Source organism: Scyliorhinus canicula, chromosome 11 (assembly GCF_902713615.1).
Source record: "Scyliorhinus canicula chromosome 11, sScyCan1.1, whole genome shotgun sequence".
Lineage (NCBI taxonomy): Eukaryota > Metazoa > Chordata > Chondrichthyes > Carcharhiniformes > Scyliorhinidae > Scyliorhinus > Scyliorhinus canicula.
The window spans coordinates 13,616,768-13,633,157 of NC_052156.1; the positions used below are offsets into that span (position 1 = coordinate 13,616,768).

The following is a 16,390-nucleotide window of genomic DNA, read 5'->3' on the forward strand; positions in this document are numbered from 1 at the left end:
ATCAGGCGGTGGGATCCCAGACTTTCTCCAATTCCCTAATTGGCTGCGGTCAATTCTAAGGTCGGAGCAAGCTGCCTTGGCTGCGATCCGCCAACCCAGCACATTTCCGGAATCAAATCTTGGGATCTTCCTCTGCTCCAGTGCCTGAATTCTGGAATTTCACAGGAACCTTGGTGTGGGATTGTTCCAGGCGCACTGATTGTCTGTTATCTTAGCAAGTGGCTCTCTTCACCTTTACCTAAAATAATGTGGGACAGGTGGGGAAATAACAGCAGAGTACGAGGCCATTCGGCCCATCGAGTCCATGCTGGGGCTCTCTGTGGAGCAATCCAATCAACGCGGAGAAGGAGTGTAAATCCCTGTGAACCGGGAGCAGGGGAGGGGGTGGGGTGACAAATGAGACAGAGACAGGAAGAAGGTGGAGCCAGGGTCAATTTGCTGGAAGGATAATATCAAGTACTGAGAATGAAATAGAGCAGGTGGCCTCTGTATGGATCAGACCAGCCAACACTAAGTGCAGGAGCCCACTGCAGAAGTCGCATTTCTTGGCCAAGGAGACGTGTCCCAACCACGTGTGACAATCACACTTCTGGACTACGCACAAAAATGGGATTAATCTTGGTAGCTCTCGTGATCAAGTCAGGGTGTATTATGGAAACTCTCGACTATGTTGTATCTCGGTTCTTTAGATGTGTCAATGAGGAGATTTTGAGACGTGTAGGTTTAAACATGAACTGTTTATTGTTAGTCTTTAACCATTTACAGATTCCAGCTAACTGTCTTACTCTGCTGCTCACCATGCAGGTAGGCAACTTCTAGAGTGCTCTCTCTGGGCTGTTCTCTCAATCTATTACCATGCGGTGCTATGTATCAGACTGTGGGAAGTGCTATTCTCCAGTCGCTTGCTCTGCTGAGGGTTTTTACATCACAATGGCACGCAGGCACATAACACAAGACATCTGCATGCATGAATGCAGCTCAGGAAGTTCAACGCCACATCCAGGGAGAAGGAGTTCTCCTTCTTCGCCCAGGTACACAGGGTGTACACCAGGATCAACGTTTTTGTAGTGGGGTAAGCGATGCTTCCAGGGGTAGGTAACTGACAGCCAGAAAGGGGAGGTCTCACCCTCCACGTTCTGGCAGGCATTGAAGGAGGTGATAAGAGGGGAAATTATTGCGTACAAGGTGCTCAAAGATAGGAAGGAGAGGGCAGCTAGGAAACAGGTGGATCGACGATAATCCTCAACCCTGAGCGTGGAGCTAACGGCAGAGGGGGAAAAGCTACAGGTGGACTTTGTCCTGCTCTCCACAGGGACAGCAGTGCACCAGCTCCGCCAGACAGGGGCGCCTTTTACGAACATGGAGACAAAGCCAGCCACCTGCTGGCAGGCCAGCTGAGAAAGCAGGCAGCCTCGAAGCAAACGGGTCAGGTTAAAGACAGAAGCTGTAGGCTGTTTGCTACGCCAGAAAACATCGAGAAAGCCTTCGCAACCTTCTACCGAGGGCTTTACACCTCCGAGCCCCGGGAGGGCGATTCGAAGATGAAGCAGTTCTTCGGTGGACTGTACATGCCGGTTGTGGGGGAGGAAAAGAGATGGGGACGGGTACGGGATGGTTCAAGTGCAAGCTGAAGCACAAGCCAAACTATAAATAGACACCTGTATAAGTACGTGATCTGGCTATACTGGTGATTGTCATAAATGTATGCTGACTAAAAAGGGGGGGGGGGGGGGTGACGGCCACAGCGGGAGGGAAGATAATTTCCTGTAAATATATGGATTTTTCCTTTTATAGATTTTGAGTACCCAATTCATTTTTTCTCAATTATGGGGCAATTTAGTGTGGCCAATCCACCTACCCTGCACATCTTTGGGTTATGGGGTGGGACCCACGCAGACACGGGGAAAAATGTGCAAACTCCACACGGACAGTGACCCAGAGCCGGGATCGAACCTGGGATCTCGGTGCCGTGCGGCAGCAATGCTAACCACTGCACCACTCACAATTGCCTGTAAATATGTGTTGGTTTCTGTTATTCTTTTTTTTCTTTTTGGGATGGTTTTGTAATGTTTAACTTATGAAGTGTTAAATATCAGATATGAAAATCCAATAAAAACATTTGTTTTTTAAAAAAGGAAGCTCGACACAATCCAGGCCGAAGCAACCCATTTTTTCTAAACCTATTCACCACCTTTAACATTCACGGCCTCCACCACCGGTGTACAGTGGCAGCAGTGGGCGCCATATAGAAGATGCACTGCAGCAACTCTCCTGGGCTCCTGCGACAGCACCTTCCAAACCCTTGGCCTCAGGGAGGAACGAAGGCAGCAAACACACAGTGGAGCTCCACCACCTTCAAGCCACACACCAGCCCGACTGGAAAATATACTGGGCATTCCTTCAATGACCCTTGTTCAGAATCCTAGAGCTTCCCATCTCCCAGCACTGTGGAGGTACTATGGAAGATGGCTCACCACCACCTTCGCAAGGGTAGCTGAAGAGGGGCAGTAAATACAAACATTGCCAGAGGCGTCCATATCTCTGAGGATGAACTTTGAACAGGAAAAAGGCATGCAAAATATATTTTGAGTCTTGCTCCCTTTGTTCTGAAATGTTGGCTGATTCTCAGGTTGCCCTACTCTGCCCAGGACTGGTTTAAGGGTTCTGGTGGTATGAATAGGAGCACTGCCATTGGTGCAGAGCACTGGTTTCCCATTGGCTCTGGCTGGTCATGTGCCTCTCGTCTGATTGGCTGGGACTAGTCATGTGACTGCTCACCAATTGGTCAAGAAAATGAAAATCGCTTATTGTCACGAGTAGGCTTCAATGAAGTTACTGTGAAAAGCCCCTAGTCGCCACATTCCGGCGCCTGTCCGGGGAGGCTGGTTCGGGAATTGAACCGTGCTGCTGGCCTGCTTGGTCTGCTTTAAAAGCCAGCGATTTAGCTGAGTGAGCTAAACCAGCCCTAAGTGAGCTAAACCAGAGGCAAGTAGACCCCGCCTCCGAGGTGGGGTATAAGTACCCAGAGTTCCCGGCGGACGGCCTTTCACTGTAGTCGACCACCGGGCTAACATCTAGCTGATTGAAGCCTAAGTTTGGACCTTCATCGTGTCTCGCGTCCAATTGATGGTACATCAAGGGTCAGGACTGGTTTAAGGGAAGCCATTTCCAAATGCAGATTGTTCTTACCTTGTCATAGTAATATCTAAGCGCCCGGCTCAACTTATCGTAGTTCATGTTGGTTTTATTCTTGCGCATGCCCCACAGTCGCGCCACCTCCTCCGCATTACGTAGTTTGAACTCCCCGTCCTTGGACGTCCAGCAAATGAGGTCGTTCTTGTTCTCGTCCAAGAGCTGCCGTAGAAACTGCCACAAAGTTATCGAGTTGTCCATCGCTGAGCTGCAGGAGAGAACCAATCGTACAAATAGGAGCAAGAGAATGACATCGGTGTCTATACTACCTCTCTTCCTGTTGGCGCACTTTATGGCATTAAACCCCTCTGCCTACATTACGACAGGAAATTCCCACGTAAACACATCACGGTCCTGCTCGTTCACCCATAGAAATGAAAAACGGTGGCTCAATTTTTCCTTTCCTCGTTTGTAAATTTGCAATTTACAAAAAGCCATATTGTGGAGGCTGAAGGGGTAACATTTGGTTAATGGATGAGAAACTAGTTAAGCAAAGGAATTAGTTTGTTACTCCAGGAACGGTAGGAATTTAATCCCTGGGGCAGCTCACACTCAACATTTGCCCCAACTATAGCAGCTGTGGTCGAGTTGGTAACACTCTCACCTTCTGAGGCAGAAGGTTTTCGGGTCAAGTCCCACTGCCGGCCTTGAGCGAGGCTGACTTGTCTGGTATGTAACTGAGGGAGTACAGCATTGTTGGAAGTGCCGTCTTTCAGGCAAGAGGTCAGATTATGAGTCCTACTATACCCTCTGAGGCGGATGTAAAAGATCCCATGGCACTGTTTCGACGAACAGTTGGGTAGCTACCTCCTGGGCAATATTTATCCCTTAAAAAAATCACAAAAACAGATGAATCAGGGTCATTGTCACATTGCTGTTTGTGGGAGCTTGCTGCACATAATTTAACTACCCTGTTTTGTAAATTACAACAATGACTATTCTTCAAAAACACTTAACAACGTTTAGGATGTCTTCTGGCTGTGAAATGCATTACAGAAATGCAAGACATTTTCAACTTAATTCTTTTAACAAACTCATTCCTTTGCTTAACTAGTCCATTCCCAAATGTTACCCCTTCAGCCTCCAGAATGTGGCCTTTTGTACAGAACTCTGTTAAATGGCTTTTGAAAGTCAAGATTAATCACATTATAAGTTTTTTTCATTGAAAGAGGTTGGGGTGGTTAGTCAGGCTTCACCTGTCCAAGGGGTTATCATCGTACTGATATGATGGTGATACTCCATTACATTATTGAAGATGGTATTGATGTCAAAATTGTGTTATTGTCCGAGTTTGATTTGTCAATGTTTTAAAAATGAGCATTGTGCAAGCCGTCTGACTTTTACCATCTGGAGCCTTCGCATAATTCTCCCATTTATAACGTCTTTTCTCACCCCTCTCGCAGCCCGCCCTCCCCCCCCCCCCCCCCCCCCCCCCACCGGCCCTCCTTCCCACCCCAACCTCACAACCGCCTCCTTCACTGTACAAGTGCATATTCATTTCCGTGAATTTGGCATCTCAGTCAAGGCCCTTATTTGTTGCCTGTTCCTAATTTCCCTTTAGATCATCCGCCTTCTTCAACAGCTGCACAGTCCATGCGCTGTATGAACGTCCACAGTGCTGTTGGGGAGGGTTCCATACAAACCCTGCGGCAGTGAAAGAATGACAATATAGTTCCAAGTCAAAAAGATGTGTGACCTGAAGAGGAATGTAGAGGTGGTGGTGTTCCCATGGTGATGTCTCTTCCCCCCCCCCCCCCCCCCCACTCTTGTCTTTCTAGGTGTTAGCATTGTGCAAGCTGCCTGCCTTTGCGTGAAGTTAGAGGTAGTGCATTTGGAAGGTGCTGTCAAAAGAGCCTTGGTGAGTCACTGCAGTTCATCCGCTAAATGGTACACACCGCTGCCACTATGTGCCATTGGTGGAGAAAATCAATTTACAGTGCAGAAGGAGGCCATTCAGCCCATCAAGTCTGCAACGGCCCTTGGAAAGAACACCCTACCCATGCCCACACCTCCACCCTCCCCGTAACCCCACTCAACCTTTCTGAACACTAAGGGCAATTTAGCTTGGCCAATCCACCTAACCTGCACATCTTTGGACTGTGGGAGGAAACCGGAGCACCCGGAGGAAACCCACGCGGACACGGGGAGAACGTGCAGACTCCGCACAGACAGTCACGCAAGCCGGGAATCAAAACTGGGACCCTGGAGCTGTGAAGCAACTGTGCTAACCACTATGCTACCATACTGCCCGTCACTTTACTTTACCCATTCTTAGGATCTGGACACCGTTGGCTAGGTCAGCATTTATTGCCCATCCCCAACTGTCCTTGAGGAGGCAGTCTACTTGAACAAAAGTCTTCTTGAACCGCTGGTTAGGGCATGTAAAAAAAATAATCATTTTGGGACAGTGGTAACCACTCAAGTGGCCATCAGGACCAGCGCTGATCACGATACACCCACTTTTTTTTTTATAAATTTAGAGTACCCAATTAATTTTTTCCAATTAAGGGGCAATTTAGTGTGGCCAATCCACCTACCCTGCACATCTTTGGGTTGTGGGGGCGAAACCCACGCAAACACGGGGAGAATGTGCAAACTCCACACAGACAGGGACCCAGAGCCGGGATCGAACCTGGGACCTCTGCGCCGTGAGGCCGCAGGGCTAACCCATTGCGCCACTGTGCTGCCCACGATACACCCACTTTGCGTACAAACCGAAGATTTTCGTAAAGCAACACATGCCCAGTGAAGATCCATTCACCATCTTTCCACCAGCTATGCTCGAGCCATTTATTTTTGCATTTAAACCTCTCCCTCCCCAGCCCCCACACTATGAATATTCCCACGCAGCCTGGTGGCAAATTAGGGCGATATCGACTAAAACGTTTTCTCTCGCTGTCAAGCTGCAGCTTGTGGCAATTTCACATTTCAACATGTTTCGCTTGTGCCAGCTCAGATCCACCAGCGGCAGGATCACGCCACCTAACGTGAGGTCACTGTAATGACAAGAAAACCCAAACAGGCCTGTGCTGGTGATAAAAAAAGCAGAGTTCTATTTGGCGTTAGTCAACGACTGATAAGAGAGCTCCACGAACATGCTCCGTAGAGCCAGCTAGGATACGTTTGGAAAGATGGAGAGAGTGAGTGCTGTGTTAGCTTTTGCCTCCTGCTGTTCAGTAAAGAGTTCTGCTCCTTTCCCAAGACACCTTTATTTTCCTTTAACACACTGTATAAAACTCTATCACCACATCACACCCAACAATAATAATAATAATCTTTATTGCCACAAGTAGCCGTACTTAAACACTGCAATGCAGTTCCTGTGACAGGTCCCTAGTCGCCACATTCCGGCGCCTGTTCGTGTACAGAGAGGGAGAATTCAGAATGTCAAATTACCTAACAGCACGTCTTTCGGGACTTGTGGGAGGAAACCGGAGCACCCGGAGGAAACCCATGCAGACACGGGGAGAACGTGCAGACCCCCCACAGACAGCGACCCAAGCCGGGAATCGAACCTGGACCCTGACTCTGTGAAACAACAGTGCTAACCATTGTGCTACTGTGCCACCCACAACCACCTGCCACCTCTTTACATATCAGCGTCAATTATTGGATACTTAACATCAATGAGACATCTAAGTGGAATGTCTCTTAACCCATTCCTTAACATGCTGTGTGGGAGGGTGAGCTGTGAGGAGGATGCAGAGATCCTGCAGTGTGATTTGGACAAGTTGAGTGAGTGGACAAATGGCAGATGCAATATAATTTGGATAAATGCGAGGTTATCCACTTCGACAGCAAAAACAGGAACACATCTGAATGGCCATAAATTAGGAGAGGGGAATGTGCAACGAGACCTGGGCGTCTTCCTACATCAGTCACTGAAGGTAAGCATTCAGATGCGGCAGGCGGTAAAGAAGGCAAATGGTCAGTTGGCCTTCATCACGAGAGGATTTGAGTACACGAGCAGGCTTGTCTTGCTGCAATTATGCAGGGCCCGGCTGAGGCCATGCCTGGAATATTGTGTACTGTCTTGGTCTCCTTATCTGAGGAAGGATGTACTTGCTCTACAGGGAGTGCAGAGAAACTTTAGCAGACTGATTTCGGGGATGGCAGAATGGACATGAGAGATTGAATTGGTTAGGATTGTATTCACTGGAGTTCAGAAGAATGAGGAGGGATCTCATAGAAACCTACAAAATTCTACCAGGACTAGAGAGGGTGATACAAGAAGGATGTTCCCAATGGTGGGGGTGTCCAGAACCAGGGATCGCAATCTGAAGATGCGGGATAGACCATTTAGGACTGAGATGGTCTGCCATCTCAGAGATGGCCTGTGCAATTTGGTACCACAGAAAGTAGTTGAGCCAAATCATTGTATGTTTTCAATACACACCCACTTTGTGTATAAACCAAATATTTTCGTAAAGCAACACATGCCCAGTAAAGATCCATTCACAATCTTTCCACTTGGAGGGCACTTGGGGGCGAAGGGATCAAAGGGTATGGGGGGGGGATTAGGATATTGAGCTGGATGATCAGCCATGATCATAATGAATGGCGGAACGGGCTCGAAGGGCTAAATGGCCTCTTCCTGCTCCTATTTGCTATGTTTCTATGTTTAAGGATTTACTGAAGCACCACCTGACACTCACAATCTGGGAAACTGCAGAAGCAATCCAAACATAGTGCCACTCGCTAATCTGACAGGATGAGGACAACTTTGTTGTCAATCACATTGTGGCTGAGACAACATCAACAGCAATGACACCAGGAACATAGAAACATAGGAAATAGGAGCAGGAGGAGGCCATTCAGCCCTTCGAGCCTGCTCTGCCACTCATTGTGATCACGGTTGATCCTCTATCTCAATACCATACTCCAACGCTCTACCCACACCCTTTGACACGAGTATAGAAATCTATCTATTTCCTTCTTTTTTTTTATTTGATGTACCCAATTAATATTTTTCCAATTAAGGGGCAATTTAGTGTGGCCAATCCACCTACCCTGCACATCTTTGGGTTGTGGGGGCAAAACCCATGTAAACACGGGGAGGATATGCAAACGTCACACGGACAGTGACCCAGAGCCGGGATCGAACCTGGGACCTCGGCACAGTGAGGCAGCAATGCTAACCACTGTGCCACCGTGCTGTCTCTATTTCCTTCTCAAATACATTCAGTGACTTGGCCTTCACAGCCTTTTGTGGTAGAGCATTTCACAGGTTCACTCAGCAGCCAAAGCAGAGCGTTTACATGCATGTATTGGAGTAGTCAGTGTGCCTCTTGACTGAACTATTCGACCCTGAGTGGGTCCCTAGACATCAACAAGAAGTTGGGAAAGTCAAACTAAAGCAGGTCAGCCATGATCGTACTGAATGATGAGGCAAACTTGAGGGACTGTATGGTCTGGAGTTATAGAGCCGTACAGTGCAGAAAAAGTCCTTCAGCCCATCCTGGCTCCACCAACAATAACTACCCCAAATCTCACGCTATGAAATGAAACTCGCTTATTGTCACAAGTAGGCTTCAAATGAAGTTACTGTGAAAAGCCCCTAGTCGCCACATTTCGGCGCCTGTTCGGGGAGGCTGGCCTGCCTTGGTCTCCCATACCCTCGAATGTGATGGCGTTTCAGGTGCTTCTCCAAGGGCTTTTTTTAAAATAAATTTAGAGTACCCAATTCATTTTTACCAATTAAGGGGCAATTTAGCGTGGCCAATCCACCTCCCCTGCACATCTTTGGGTTGTGGGGGCGAAACCCACGCAAACACGGGGAGAATGTGCAAACTCCACACGGACAGTGACCCAGAGCCGGGATCAAACTTGGGTGCTCAGCACCACGAGGCAGCAGTGCTAACCACTGCACCACCGTGCTGCCCCAAACCTGGGACCTGGGCGCCGTGAGGCAGCAGGGCTAACCCACTGCGCCACCGTGCTGCCCCGAACCTGGGACCTGGGCGCCATGAGGCAGCAGGGCTAACCACTGCGCCACCGTGCTGCCCCGAACCTGGGACCTGGGCGCCTTGAGGCAGCAGGGCTAACCCACTGCGCCACCGTGCTGCCCCAACCTGGGACCTGGGCGCCTTGAGGCAGCAGGGCTAACCCACTGCGCCACCGTGCTGTCCTCCAAGGTCTTTTTAAGAGTTGTGAGGTTTCCAGCCTCCACTACCTTCTCTGCATTCCAGATTCTCACCACCCAGAGTGAATTTTTGTTTTCACAAATCCCCTCGGAATCTCCTGCCCCTCACCCTAAAGTTATGACCCCTTGTGGTTGACCCATCAATCAAGAGAACAGCTACTTCCTATTTACCCTGTCCAAACCCCTTTCATACGCCCCTTCGCACCCCCCCCTTAGACCTTGCTCCCTGGCATTGCCCGTCTGACACCAGAGCAATGTCCTGACACCCTGGCAGTGCCAATCTGGTCCCCCGACAGTGCTCAGTTGGCACTGCCAGGGTGCCCAGTTGACACTACTAGGGCGCCAGTCGGCATTGCCAGGGTGCCGGGGCAGTGCCAGGAGATGCCCTGCCCTGTCCCCAAACACCAATGGCCTCGGAGATCCCCAGATTGGCCATCATGCCAGCGGAGTGGCCATCACGCCTGGTCTCTGCTTGTGGAGAGCAGAGGCGCAATTCAGCAAACAAAAGTTAAAGTCTGCTTTTGGTGGGCTGTTTTGCCATGGTCGTGCTGGCGAGAACACGGCCCATATTCAACGGCACTTTGTGCCAAAAATGAACCCCCTCAAGAATTTCAACATTACCGGCTCCCTCGCCATCTCATTCGCCCGACTCGCGCATCAGCTGCTCGCCCCTAAGGGGGGGGAGCTGCTTTTAAACGCTCCCTAACCACTCACTCCCAGTCAACACACCAGTATGGCAGCAGCAGACATGCTCCTCGCTTTGGCGATGCCAACCTCACCAGGCTTCTCGACGTTGTGGATGAGAGGTGGGGCACCGTGTTCCCTGAGAGGAACACAAAGAACCAGCAGCTGGATCAGGAATGCCGCCTGGGAGGCAGTGGCAGAGGCTGCCAGTGTGAGGAAATTAACAGAAAGGCATGATGGGTAATTAGGCCAAGTTAAGAGCAAAATCGTACTACAGTAGAATAAGGAGTTAGGTTAGCGGACTTTTAAACATCTCTAGCTTAGGCTGGAGAAAATGGGCAACAGTCTAATTGCCTGTAACTGGGATTTCGCAAAGCCCGAAGAGGGGGATGGGCAGCCACTAGGACCATTTATTTGTTGCAGGGGATACTGGGAAAAGGGGCCTCAGGCCAGGTGAAGGAATGTAGGGAAAGCCTATGGGAGCTTTGCATTTGCCACCGTTGCCTTATTTGGTCGTGAGTATGTGAAACTTGATGCTACCTGAATGCATATGAAATTAGATGCTTTGTCCCTTTGTCCCGACTCGCTCTGGAAGTTTCAAGAGACATGTAGTCTCCTGCCTTTTTATCAGAGTGAGAGGAGCTGGCAAGCTGTTTGAAATAAACGATAATTGATACCTACAAATCCGACTCAGAGTTCACTGAGACCAGACTGAGGGCAAAACGAACTCAAAATCGTCAAGTGCGGGCAGCATGACCAAGAGGACCACCGTCCAATGTCAGGAGAAGATGAATGACCCCCAACGAGCTGCAAGGGTAAGTTGCCACCTCTCCTGGCATCGGTCCAGCCTGCCACCCCTCAAATTCCCAACCCTCCCCCCAACAATCCACTGGCTGGCACCTCGCACCCCCTAAGCTTGTACCTCAGAACCTTCCGGCACCCACCAGCACAACCCCTCCATGTTCAGCTGCGGTGCCCACCCATGCCACCTGCTATAAACCCACCCTGATCCATCAATTGTGCGGCTCACAATGCCCCCGCTTCGTCCCCGCCAAAGATAGCCCATAATAAATAGATAAGGCCAAGACAGGGGAGATCCGGGGGAGATTCACCAGCTATGAGGAACGTGCCCTAGAAATCGCGGGGTTGCCCGAGAAGAGAGTAGTGACCGAATGAGAGGTTGGCCTGTGCCAAAGTGGTGAGGATTCACTGCCCCTTCACCTCGATGACCTGTCTCAAATGAGTTGTTCATGTCAGGCCAAATGATCCTTCCCTCTGACTAACCACACGTCCACTGTCTTGCAGGGTCTCCATCTAATGAGGGCAGGCCATCTGGAGTCGACCCCCGCCCCCCCCCAGGAGACCACCTCGGAGAGAGTGCTGACGATAACACTGGCGATGTGTCACAGCTATCACAAGCATCATCCACCAGCTCAGAGACACACACCTCTGTGGACAGGCTTCCGGGGCATAATCTGGTGAGCATCGCTCAGCTGCTGATGCACAGCAGGGGGAGGCAGGAACATCCAAAGGAGAGAGCAGTCGGAGGTTTGCTGGATCCCAGGACTTCAGCTGGGTCCCAGCCAGATGTTGAACCTCTGGACAAGGTTCTCCCTGAGCTAATGTAGGTGATTGGCTAGAGCCGTGAGATTCAGAAGGGCTCCAAGTGGTCCACCTCCCGGATGCCCCTGTGGGTGCAAGATTGGCAGATGCCACATAGCTCCCCACCCGAGCACTGGAATGACCCAGTGGCGTAGATGTTGAGTGCTACAGTGACGAGCGAGTGTCCTCCTCCTCCACGGGTGCCATGTCCGCAAGGGGGCCACTGCATTCGATTTCAATCTCGTTAATGAGATTGAAATGAATGTAAATTAGGGTTCATGATATTCTCGACATTTTGGGGCGAGATCCAGGATTTGCCATAAATTGCAAAATGGTGCAAATCTCAATTTTGCCCAATCCCGCTATACACCCAGAATGTACAGGCCCACATCGGGCGCGACGTACTAACCAGTGCAGGGTGAGGCCTTGCCGATGACTTCCAGGAGCCGGGAGAATGGGGCCTCAACCCAGCCACGCACCTTTAGATGATGTCTCATGACCTGGATCACACCCAGCGAGGGCCTCGGATCACACCGGGCGCCACCGGGTCACGTGACCTACACGTCGTTTTGCACCTGATGAGAAGCCCATCTTGGGCCTCTCCCTCGATGCTCCAAGCACAACGGGATCGGTGGCGGGCGCAACGCAGTGGGGATAAACACACCCAGAGTTAACACTTCGGGTCCGTATGACTCTTCTGCAGAACATCAGTCACAAGGATAGATCTGTTGGCCGACTAATGGCTGCAGCGTGGGGACAAGTCATGTGATGAGACCTCCAGTGAACATTTAATCACAGTTGGCAACACTACTGGTTCAGGTGGAACGCCAGCTGTTTGGCTACAGAATCAGTGCCACTTGTAAGACCTGGAGAGTGAGGATACACAACAAGAACAACAACTGGTATTGATACAGCACCTTTAACATAGTGAAGCATCCCAATCAACCTTAAGAGTAGCACGGTGGCACAACGGTTAGCACTGCTGCCTCATAATACCTGGGTCCCGGGTTCGATTCTGGCCTTGGGTGACTGTTTGTTTGGAGTTTGCACTTTCTCTCCGTGTCTGCGTGGATTTCCTCCGGGTGCTCCGCTTTCCTCCCATAGTCCAAAGATGTGTAGGTTAGGTGGATTGGCCGTGATCAATGAGTAGGGCTATGGGGATAGAGCAGAGCACTGTACCTAGATGGGGTGCCCTTTTGAAGGATTGGTGCAGACTCGATGGGCTGAATGGCCTCCTTCTGCACTGTAGGGATTCTATAGATTCTAAGGAACAGGAGTAGATCATTCATTCATGTCATTCCGGATTGGCCATGATCTCACTGAATGGCGGAGCAGGAACGAAGGGCCAGATGGCCTACTCCTGCTCCTAGTTCCCATGTTCTTATTCATCCTCTAAACACCTTATTCAGATTACCTCGTTAATCTATATTTGAGAGGATACATGCCTGGTCTATGCAATTTATCTTCACAATTTAACACTTTTGGCCACAGTATCATTCTGGCTAATCTGCATTGCATCCTCGGATTGATTTCATTCCCCCGCGCGCGTAGAGACTTGTCACTGGCCAATTCTATCTTACGACGTCCAAGTTCAAGGTCAGCTTATCAGCACAGACTACCCTCAATGCTGGCAGCTCACTCTGTACAGTCACACGCACCACCTCCCCTCCAGCAGGAGGGAAAAATTATTTGGGTTTTACGTTTTACGAGACACCACAGGGAAAGATACAGTGGGCTGACCTCACCTCAACACTTGGCTAGCAGTGTTGTGGAGACTACGGCCTGCTCACGTGCAGAGACATAAAAAAGGGAGCCCGGCCGGTTTCCTTTCTTCAGCTCTGCACCGTGAACCTTCAGCTTGGCAGACGAGATGTGCAACTGCGCAAAAAGGCTGTAAGTGCAGAGGTGTAAATAAAATTTGCCTTTATTAGCTGTTCCCACAACAGGAAGCCCTTGAGGCTCATTGTATATTTATTGTAAAAACACTCAAAACCCTGCCGGTTTTCAATTGCCCATCCCAGTAAAGTTTCACTTATCCTGGTGAAGCCCAGTTTGGGACATTGCCCAATCATCGGTTACTTACTGCTTCCCCAGCAAAACCCTAACAATGTCACTCTAACCAGTCAGTGTGTGAAGGTCACCCTGAACCAACAGCATGCAGAATACATTTCTGAACATGCCCTCAAGCTGCACCTTACCACATTTTCTACACACTTCCCACAATGGTTTTTTTCTCCTGCAGCACAGAATCCAAGCATAGACTACTTTCTAAACGGTGAGAAAATTCATAATGCCAAAGTACAAAGGGATCTGGGAGTGCTAGTCGAGGATTCCCTAAAGGTAAACATGCAGGTTGAATCTGTGATTAAGAAAGCGAATGCAATGTTGTCATTTATCTCAAGGGGGTTGGAATATAAAAGCAGCGATGTGCTACTGAGCCTTTATAAGGCTCTGGTTAGGCCCCATTTGGAGTACTGTGTCCAGTTTTGGGCCCCACATCTCAGGAAGGACATACTGGCACTGGAGCGTGTCCAGCGGAGATTCACACGGATGATCCCTGGAATGGCAGGTCTAACATATGATGAACGGCTGAGGATCCTGGGATTGTATTCATTGGAGTTTAGAAGGTTAAGGGGAGATCTAATAGAAACTTACAAGATAATACATGAAATAATACATGATAATACACCCTTAGAAAGGGTGGACGCAAAGAAACTGTTTCCGTTAGGCGAGGAGACGAGGACCCGTGGGCACAGCCTTAGAATTAGAGGGGGTAAATTCAGAACAGAAATGCGGAGACATTTCTTCAGCCAGAGAGTGGTGGGCCTGTGGAATTCATTGCCGCGGAGTGCAGTGGAGGCCGGGACGCTAAATGGCTTCAAGGCAGAGATAGATAAATTCTTGATGTCGCGAGGAATTAAGGGCTATGGGGAGAATGCTGGTAGGTGGAGTTGAAATGCCCATCAGCCATGATTGAATGGCGGAGTGGACTCGATGGGCCGAATGGCCTTACTTCCACTCCTATGTCTTATGGCCTTATTATACAAACAGCCACGCTAAACCTACAGCCAGCACGAGGTGTGGTGGCGGAAGGGACAATGTTACCCCACCAGTAAACCATGGGCCTCCTACACTAATAATCTGGAGATGTGAGTTCAACTCCCACCATGGAGCTTAAATTCAGTTAAGTAAATAAATCTGGAATTGAAAAGTTGTCATTGGCCACAGTGACCATCAAGCTCCTGATTAAAAACCCACCTGGTTGACTAATGTCCTTCAGGGTGAAAGACGCTGCTGGCCTGACTCAGTCTCGCCAATATAACAATAATCTTTATTGTCACAAGTAGGCTTACTTCAACACTGCAATGAAGTTACTGTGAAAAGCCCCGAGTCGCCACACTCTGGCGCCTGTGCGGGTAGACAGAGGGAGAATTCAGAACGTCCAAATTACCTAACAGCACGTCTTTCAGGACTTGCGGGAGGAAACTGGAGCAGGGAGAACGTGTACACTCCACACAGACAGTGACCCAAGCCAGGAATCGAACCTGGGACCCTGGCACAGTAAAGCCACAGTGCTAACCACTGTGCTACCAGGCCGCCTAATATGACTCCAGGCACTCTGTAATGTAATAATTAGAGATGCATTTAACAAGGGGGAATCCTACTCACCAATAACACCCCCCCCCCCACGAAAAAACAAATATTCAGGAAGAAAAGTTAGTACCAAGCAGAAGTCCTGCCCTTGAGAGCTGCCAGTCAATCTGATTGGCCAGCAACTGTTACAGTCCTAGCACCACTATTACTCAATGGTGGGCTCTGCCGTGACCTACAGGCAGTGCTTGGGAAGATCACGGTGTCTGGACACAGGAGAGTCCCTATCCTTTAGGGTGGGGAGGGATCAGTAACCTGGGAGGCGGGGACAGAAAGGGCAGGTACAATCTTGTCAGGGTGGAGGTGGAGCAGGAATGTCCCTGATGCACACAGACACCCTCCAAAGGATGTAACCACCCCTGTACCCCCCCCCCCGCCCCGCCCCCGCCCCCCCCCCCCCCCCCCCCCAGCCTTCCCACTCTTTCACCAGCTTGGGTTTTTAAAAAGCAACCTTCGTACTTCATCCGCCTGCCACTGCCCACCATATTATGGCATTAGAGACAGATCGGGGGTCTTATGAGGGCATCTCCTACAAGAGAGGATCTAACCACCTCCCCTTAGATATTCAATGGCATTACCATCACTGAATCCCCCAGAATCAACATCCTCGGGGTTACCATTGATTACAAACTGAACTTTACTAGCCATATTAATACTGTGGCTACCAGGGCAGGTCAATGGCTAGGAATTCTACGGCGAGTAACTTACCTCCTGACCTCCTAAAGCCTGCCCACCATCTACAATGCGGAAGCCAGGAGTATAATGGAATACTCTCCACTTGCCTGGATGAGTGCAGCTCCAACAACACTCAAGAAGCTCAACACCACAGGACAGAGCAGCCCACTTGATTGCTCCCCCTTCCACAAGCATTCAAACCCTCCACTACCGACGAACAGTGGCAGCCGTGTGTACCATCGACAAGATGAACTGCAGTAACTTAGACAAGGTTCCTGAGACAACACCTTCCAAACCCATGACCACTACCATCCAGAAGGACAAAAGCAGCAGACACCTGGGGAGACACCACCACCTGAAGGTTCCCCTCCAAGTCACTCACCACCCCGACTTGGAAATATATCATCGCTCCCTCACTATCGCTGGGGCATCATCCTGGAACTC

The 16,390-nt window shown here is 49.8% G+C and overlaps 1 protein-coding gene across 2 annotated transcripts in view; it reads right to left on the bottom strand.

Annotated features, from left to right (window-relative positions):
- Positions 1-16,390, bottom strand: part of LOC119973832 (ETS domain-containing protein Elk-1-like) — a 144,992-nt gene that overhangs the window by 64,739 nt on the left and 63,863 nt on the right. For both annotated transcript variants that reach the window (XM_038812299.1, XM_038812297.1), the window contains exon 2: positions 3,190-3,400. In XM_038812299.1, the coding sequence (XP_038668227.1) occupies positions 3,190-3,393 (204 nt within the window). In that variant the 5' untranslated portion in view covers positions 3,394-3,400. The remainder of the gene's footprint in view (positions 1-3,189; positions 3,401-16,390) is intronic.